General features: G+C 49.2%; 1 protein-coding gene across 2 annotated transcripts in view; it reads left to right on the top strand.

Annotated features, from left to right (window-relative positions):
- The window catches only part of Znf235 (zinc finger protein 235), a 10,649-nt gene extending 4,688 nt beyond the window's left edge, over positions 1–5,961 (top strand). For both annotated transcript variants that reach the window (XM_005370319.3, XM_026777589.1), the window contains exon 4: positions 3,162–5,961. In XM_005370319.3, coding sequence (XP_005370376.2) covers positions 3,162–5,101 — 1,940 coding nt within the window. In that variant the 3' untranslated portion in view covers positions 5,102–5,961. The remainder of the gene's footprint in view (positions 1–3,161) is intronic.
- Positions 5,962–8,778: the final 2,817 nt, after the last annotated feature.

Below are 8,778 nucleotides of genomic sequence, written 5' to 3' on the forward strand. Positions count from 1 at the left end.
AGCAGTTTCCATTTACATAATGGTGCTCAACGTGGGGGCATGGATCCACATAAGACATAAAAAAGCTTACAAAGAAAGAAGAAAACCTCTAGACTCACAAAATTGGGAGCCAAGCACAGTTACTTGGTAGCCACATGTTTTCAGACAGGCTCTTTGTGCTGGCGGTGAGCGGAGGCGTGGCCTCCTACAGGTCAGTGCTCTGATTCGTTTCTCCAGGCCCTCCTCTTGATTTCTTAGAGCTGCATTTTACACACAGATGCTATTCTTTAAATGTTTTCTAAAACATTCTTTATGTATGTGTGAGTGCGCTTGCAGATGAGTGTGCATGTCTTAGTCAGTGTTCTGTGACTGTGAAGAGACACCTTGGCCATGATAACTTCTATAAAAGAAGCATTTAATTGGTGCTAACTGACAGTCTCAGAGGTTTGGTCCATTATCATCATGTAGAACTGATGGTTCTACATCCAGATTCGATGGCAGCAGGAAGAGAGAGATGATGTGGGATTCCCCTCTGTATGCTGTGAATATCAGTGGTTAATAAAGCAACTGCTTTGGGCCTATAGCAGAGCCAGGTGGCGATACACAGATTAATAGAGATGGGTTAGTTTAGGATATGTGTTAGCCAAAAATACGCTTAGGCTATTGGCCAAACCGTATTGCAAATAATATGGTTTCTGTGTGATTATTTTTGGGGCTGAGCAGTCGGAAAACAAACAAGCAGCCTTATTGAAACAGAGAGACACTAGGCTTGGCTTGATCATTTGAAACCCCACATCTCACCCCCAATTCCTCCAACAAAGGACACGGCTCCTAATAGTGCCATTCCCAATAGGCCTATTGGAGCCATTTTCATTTAAACCACCACTTTCCACTCCTTGCTCCCCATAGGTTTGAAGCCATATCAGAATTCAAAACTGCATTTAGTTCAACTTCAAAAGTCCCTATGATGATGACCCATAGTCTATCATAGTCTCAATTCTGTTTGGAAACCCATAGTTCAAAACGTCTTCTAGACTCATGGCAAACCCTTATCTGTAATCCCTTGTAAAGTCAAAATGAAAAAGCAGCTCACAGACTCCCAACACTCAAGGGCACGGGATAGTCATTACCATTCCAAAATGAAGGGGAGGGAGCATAGGACGTACTGGAACAGAGCAAGACTGAAAACCAGCTGGGCAAACGCCAATGCATCTCCATGTCTGGTGTCGAAGTGCCCTTCTGATCTGCAGCTCCTTGCAGCTCTGTCGACTGCAGCACACCTCTCTCTTGGCCTGGGTCCACTCTCCCACGACTCTGGGGTCTCCAGCAAGTTCAGGCTTCACCTTCACAGCTCCAGTCAAAGGCCCCTTTGGGCCTCCATGCAGAACGCCCCTGACACATGCCTGGCCTCAGCAGCTTTCCTTAGCTGTGAAGGGAGATTCCACAACCCCTTTCTTGTATCTTTGACCCAGAGAGATGAGTGCAGCTACCAGAGCCCCAGGACTGCTGCTCTTGTGTGGGGTGCTTCCCCCACAACCCCAACCAGAGAGTTTCATTGTGCTACTCCCTGCCTCAGACTCTTGGCTTCACATTTTGCTCAGTAAAATCAAGTAGTTGTTTTGAGTTTTTTTTTTTTTTCCATGATCTTTCTATGTACCTCAGGCTTGTCCAGAAACTTGTGATCCTCCTGCCTCAGCTTCCCAAGCACTAGGGTCCACTGTGCCTGCCTGGGACCCCAACTTCCTAGGGTTCACACTTCCAGCTCTGCCAATCTCCATTTTTCCCCCTGCTTCTGTCTCTGTCACCATTACTTGCTTCTCTCTGGCTGGAATGTTCTTCCTTGATGAAGTGCCATGCCCCCTCTCTCAGACTCTGCATTGATCTGCTCAGAAGTCCCTGCAGGTCCTGCTCCAAGCTGCTTCGACTGTGTCCTGCTTACTCCCCATTCTTTGCTCGCCTCTGCTGGTGTCTGAGCACCACCAGACTCGTCACCATGGACTTGCACCCAAATCCCGAGTGTACCCTGAGCAGCGGCTGCTTGGAGGAGCTTTGGGTGTGCAGCTGCAGTGTCCTCTGCTTCGAGAAGGCCTTCAGTGTTCCTGAGAGGAACATTCCTCTCCTGGCCCCTGCCCTGATCCTCTCCCTCTTTCTCCCCTGACTTTGTTTCCCGCACTTCCGCAAGCCACCACACTGCCTCCCAGAATCATCGAAGCTTCCGCTTCAGGATTTGTTAAGCTCGCTTTCGTGCTTTCGTCGTTTGCTATCCCGATAGCTTGTTAATGTGTCATTGTCTAGTGTCCTTGGGGGGACCCATCGGACAGTATTGTAACCTTTGTTATTGCATCAGGATACCTGCTGGTTTTGGTTGACGTCTGAGATCTACTCAGGTGTCTGAGCCCCTTACCCCATCCTCCTCCATCCTGGAGAGCAGGTGTTTGAAGAAAACCGATTTTATTCGTTCCTGTCCCTGCATTCTGTCTTTTCCCCAGAGAAGGCCTTCCCTACTCAGCCGGTGTGTTTTGGAGCCTTGCCCTCTGAATGCTTTAGCTGTCTTCTAGTAGTTTCCAAGCGAGTATGTGCAATGAAGTCATTCCAATCTCCTTCTACACAAGCGTGCTTTTGCAGTGATGTCCTCGAGCTGGGCCTCGGTTTCTGAGTCTTTGCTGTTCCGTTCACTCTCTTTATATCTTCCCTCTTTCCCTCAGCCTCAAAGTTCCTTGTGCCTCCCCATTACACTCTCATCCTGGCTCTGAGTCAGGTGAACCAGGTCGGTCTTCACTGGCCCACAGACAGGTTTGGACCAGGCAGGCCTTGTCCTCTCTGCTCCCTCCATTCCCAGGGGGGAGTTGGACCCATGCTTACTTCAACCCATACCATCCCACAAATAAAAACAGATCCTGAAAAGTACTCCCCCTGCCCCCCCCCATCAGTCTGCACAGCTGTGCACAGGCTATGTGAGGCAGGTAGGAGGCAGAGGATAAAGGTGCTCTTGGGCTCACCCCAAATTTCCCGCCATGTCACACTCTTGAGTGCATGCCCTCTTTATTGTAGACCCTTATTCCCAGAGCTCCCGGAACTTTGCCCTCAAAGCTGCTCTCTAATGTTTCCAGAAAAAAACGAGGACCTGGCCCTTCGATGTCACCATCTTTGCTGATGTCACCTTCTGTTCTCTGTTCTTTCAGGAGGCCAGGGTCCAAACAAGATGGAGACTCTTCTTGTAGCAGGATTAAGGTGCCTCTCGCTGGGGCGGCTTCCATGCTGGCAAACGATGAGCCATGATGTCACCAAACTGGCTGGAGCGCCAGGTGCCATGGTAAACACCTGCTACGCGGGAGCAGAAGAGCTGCCCTGGGCCTGCATAGATGACAGCTGCCTTGAGAGTCTCACAGGAGAACGTTCTAGCGTTACCGAAAACCAACAATGTCCTTCTGGGAGAACTCGGAGAACTCAGAGTTCTTGGAGTGAAACAAATCTTAGCAATAGACAGAACCATCGGAGACACTGTCAACAGCCCCTGGTGAAAACCAAGCCATGGCTGCCGCCTCTGGGTGATGACATTCTGGGTTGCATGTCCCCCCGCAATAACAAAATGCTGCACAAAGGAGGCAAAGCCCACAGCAGCGGCGACTGCAGTAAAATCAGTTTTGCAGTGTCGCCCTGCACCCCGCATCTTGTTTCCACAGAGCAGAAGGCCCAGCAGTGCAGCATGGGAGAAGAATCCTTCAGTGGCCGCCCGAGTCTGGGACTCCATCAGCAGGTCCTCTTAAGAAAGAAGTCCCCTGTACACAGGACACACGAGGACAGTAGGCATAGCTCCATTGTCCCCACTCAACAAAATGTTCATCCAGGGAAAAAGCGCTACTGGTGTCACGAGTGTGGCAAGGGCTTCAGTCAGAGCTCAAATCTGCAGACACACCAGAGAGTTCACACGGGGGAGAAACCTTTTACCTGCCCCGAGTGTGGGAAGAGTTTTAACCAGAGCTCGCATCTGTATGCACACCTGCCCATCCACACGGGCGAGAAGCCCTACCGGTGCGCCAGCTGTGGGAAAGGCTTCAGCCGGAGCACAGACCTCAACATCCACTGCCGAGTCCACACGGGAGAGAAACCTTACAAATGCGAGGTGTGTGGGAAGGGCTTCACGCAGAGGTCACACCTCCAGGCCCATGAGAGAATCCACACAGGAGAGAAGCCCTACAAATGTGGAGACTGCGGCAAGGGCTTCAGCTGTAGCTCGAACCTCCACACCCACCAGAGGGTCCACACGGAGGAAAAACCCTACAAGTGTGACGCGTGTGGGAAGCGCTTCAGCTTGAGCTTCAACCTGCACAGTCACCAGCGAGTCCACACGGGGGAGAAGCCCTATAAGTGCGGGGAGTGCGGGAAAGGTTTCAGTTCGGCCTCCAGCTTCCAGAGCCACCAGCGGGTCCACACGGGAGAGAAGCCGTTTCGCTGCAGCGTGTGTGGGAAGGGCTTCAGTCAGAGCTCGTACTTTCAAGCCCACCAGAGAGTTCACACCGGGGAAAAACCATACAAGTGTGATGTGTGTGGGAAGCGCTTCAACTGGAGCTTGAACCTCCACAATCACCAGAGAGTCCACACGGGAGAGAAGCCGTTCCAATGCAACGCTTGCCCGAAACGGTTCAGTCAGGCCTCAAATCTGCAGGCCCATCAGAGCGTCCAAACCGGGGAGAAGCCGTTCCAATGCAACGCTTGCCCGAAACGGTTCAGTCAGGCCTCACACCTCCAGGCTCACCAGAGAGTGCACACGGGCGAAAAGCCCTACAAATGCGACACGTGTGGGAAAGCCTTCAGCCAGAGGTCCAATCTCCAGGTCCATCAGATCATTCACACTGGGGAGAAGCCGTTCAAGTGTGAGGCGTGCGGGAAGGAATTCAGCTGGAGCGCAGGACTTAGTGCTCACCAGAGGGTCCACACGGGTGAGAAACCCTACACATGCCAGCAGTGTGGGAAAGGCTTCAGTCAGGCCTCGCACTTCCACACGCACCAGAGGGTCCACACTGGGGAGAGGCCCTACATCTGCAGCATCTGCTGTAAGGGTTTCAGTCAGAGGTCACATCTGGTCTACCATCAGCGGGTCCATACGGCGGGGAATCTCTAGGATCCCTGTAAGGCATCTCATCTCCCTGGAAATCCGTGCTGCTGATTGTCAGAGGTTCCTCAGAACCCAGAGCCTTCGGAGACTTCACAGGGGAGACACGCTTGTGTTTGGGAGATTGATTCTTTACAAATGTCGGGAATCACAGATGGGAGGAAAATTGCTCTATCAATGTACAGTCACCACATACAGGATTTGCCACCCTCGGGTTATGACACGGCCCGGCAAACCTCGGCATGCATCCAGGTCTCTGAAGACAGGCTGCAGGAAGGGCTTTAACTAAAGCCGGACATTGGCAGGTGTTGACTGAGCGTCACTTCCTCTTAGGAAATGCTCCTCTGTATTCTGCTATGCAGAGCTGTGTGTGACTCAGGGCCCCATGATTCCTGAAGAAAGTGGAGAAGGGCACTATAAGTAAGACCCATGTTTGAAAACACTAGCCAGTCCCCAACCCTGAATTCATACTGCTTCATATTCCTCAGTAATTCTATGAGGAGCCTTAAATCATCTTCCAGAAGGCATGGGGCTTCCACACATCTCTATTGTGTGGCCCACCCCATCTAGCCATGGTGCTTTGGACAACATAGCAGCTCTGTACTTAGGATTTTTAGGATTTGTACTTTGCAGACTAAAACAATGCTTTTTTTTTTTTTTAAATCCTGTATTTATCAGACTAATAATCTGAACTGAAACACATTCTGTTGGAATTTTGGGCTCTGAGTTCATTGGGGCAGTTTTTTTTACGGTAACCAACACTGCATCTGTTTTTCCAAAGTATTTACTATTGACAAAAAGGCTCTTAGTAAACGCGAATGGTTCATTAGCTGCTTCTCCTCCTTTCTCCCTTGTCTTGGTCAGACCGTCCCCCCTGCGCCCTCTCGCTGAGCTTCTGTCCACTTCTGAGCTTCTGATTTGCACCACTCCCACAGATTCTCCAAGTTGTATCATGTATAAAGGACTGTGATTTCTTACAGCTTCATAGGCTGTAAAGGTCAAGGGTCAAGCTGGGTCTGACTGTGTCATCCGATAACAGGAAGTGTGCAGGAATGATCTAGGGGCGGTTGGAGTTGGTGTCGCCCACATCATGGCTCATGACAGCTGTTAACAACAGTTCCAGGGAATCCAATGCCCTCTTTTGATCTCTAAGGGCAACACACACACACACACACACACACACACACACACACGATGCATATATATGCAAGCATTCATTCACATAAGTAAATCTAAAACCTTGAAGACACAGGGAGAATGCAGGATCCCACAGTGACAACCTGAGCTCCATTTTGAGGCAGTGCCCTCCTGACGCTCACTGCTCCTCACGTCTTGCCTCTTAAATCTCAGTGCTGACCGAATTTGCTTCTAATGGCTGTGATCAACATCATCTCTACAAAGCACCTTGGGGAGCAAGGGCTTATTTTCCTCTTCCATGTCACGGTCCATCCCCGAGGGAAGTCAGAGTGGAACCTAGAGGCAGGAACTGAAGCAGAAGGCGCGGGGAAACAATGCTTACTGGCCTACTCCCTGTGGCCCACTCCGTCTACTTTTTTCCTTTTTTCTCTTTCCTTCTTTTTCTTTTTCCCTTGAAACAGAGTTTCTGTGTAGCTCTGGCTGTCCTGGAACTCACAGATTGGCTTCAAACTCAGAGGCCTGACTTCCTCTGCCTCCCAAATGCTGGGATTAAAGGCATGCAGCACTACTGCCTGGCCCAGCCTACTTTCTTATACAGCCCAGGGCCATCTGCCCGGGGAGGGGGCACCACCAAAGTGAGCTGGGCCTCTGACGTCAATCTTTAATGAAGAAAATGTCCCACATACTTGCCTACAAGCTGATCTGGTGGCGGTGTTTTCTTAATTGATGTTTCCTTTCCCCACATGACCTTGGTTTGTGTCAAACTGACAAACTAATTAGTACACGTACACATTCAAGCCATGGCAAGCAGATTGCAGGAGTCTTCATTTTTTTATTTCCTAACCCCTATTGCAACTTGTCTAGGAGAGGCAGGAGGATCAGAAGCTGAAAGTTGCCCTCAGGTAAAAAGCAGAGTTTGAGACTAACCTGGGCTACACAAGACCCTATCAGGACTGGAGAGATGGCCCAGAGGTTAAGAGCACTGGCTGCTCTTCTAGAGGTCCTGAGCTCAATTTCCAGCAACCACATGATGGCTCACAATCGTCTATAATGACATCTGATGCCCTCTTCTGACGTGCAGAAATATATGCAGACAGAACACTGTATATATAATAAATAAATAAATCTTAAAAAAAGACCCTACAAAAATAACTAAATAGAAATAAAGAAGGGAAAAGAAAGGCCAGCTGTGGGGGTCCACACTTGAAAGCTAAGCACTGGAGCGGTCAGTCAGAAGGGTGTACAACTACAGGTCAGAGTAAAGACTGTCTCAGAAAACAAAGGGGAATGGTGACATTATTGGCTACACCCTTGTTAAGGAGGTGATGGCTGCAGGGTAACTAGTTTATTAACCTAGGACAAGGGTGCCTGCTTCCAACCTGTAGGGCCCAGGTGTTATGTTCAAATCCATGGCCTGCACACATTATTTTCCCGCCTCAGATTCCTGGGGCAAAGGACTCAGAGGACAGCAGCTTTGTTTCCTGTATTCTTCTGGATCTTGTCCATATTTGTGAGCATCTTCATGTAGGGAGCAGCTCAGTGTTTTCAGTGGCTCACCCAGGGGCCTCCCTCTCAGAGTGCTTCCTGAGGCTCTTTGATCAACACATTTTAATGTTATTGTTTATTTGTTTGCCAACTTTTTTTTAAAGCTCATTTCTCTTTGAGCTGTTTGTGTCATGCCAGAGGTATGAGAGCTCGTCTTACTGCAGGAGTGATTTCTGGAGAGGGGTCTATGTACCACTGATCTCACTGGGGATGTTTTGTTTGTGGGATCCGGTGTCACTGTACTGTCTTCTGTCCTGGAACTTGCTATGTAGCCGAGGCTGACTTCAAGTCACAGACTCACTTGCCTCTGCTTCTGAATGCTGGGATCAGAAGCGTGATCCACCATGACTGGTCCACTGGATTTGTTTTTATTTATAGACAAAACTTACAAGTTTAGGAATGCATTCTTGAGGAAGGGACAGGGCTCAGTGGTAGAGCCCCTGCCTAGAATCCCCCAGTGAGGGATCGAGAGCGTGGCTCAGTGGTAGAGCACATGTCTAACACTTAAAATGTCCTGGGTTCAATGCCAACATCTCAAAGAAAATTCTTGAAACTGGAGAGATGGCTTACTGGTTAAGAGCTCTGACTGCTCTTGCAGAGGAAATAGGTTGGGTTCCCAGCACCCACATGGTGGCTCACAACTACCTGTAAGTCCAGTTCCAGTATCTTATGTTGTCTTCTGGCCTCTGAAGGCACTGCATGAAAAGTAAGTCTTTAAAGAAAAAACTCCTTGATTTCTGCTGGTGTTAGGCAGGTTGCAATGAATGGGAGGTTAGTATCTTGTAATGGAAACTGCAGAGCTAAACATTACAGTATCCAAAAATTTAAACACTAAATTGGGCTCAGATCTCTGTTGAGTTCAAATTTAGCCTGGTTTGCAGAGGAAGTTCCAAGATAGCCATGGCTACACAAAGAAGCCTTGTATCCAAACACTAAAAAGAAAAAGAAAAAAGAAAAGAAAGAGGAGGAAGAGGAAGAGGAGGGAGAAGAAGAAGAAGAAGAAG

This window comes from Microtus ochrogaster, unplaced genomic scaffold, assembly GCF_000317375.1.
Source record: "Microtus ochrogaster isolate Prairie Vole_2 unplaced genomic scaffold, MicOch1.0 UNK74, whole genome shotgun sequence".
NCBI lineage: Eukaryota > Metazoa > Chordata > Mammalia > Rodentia > Cricetidae > Microtus > Microtus ochrogaster.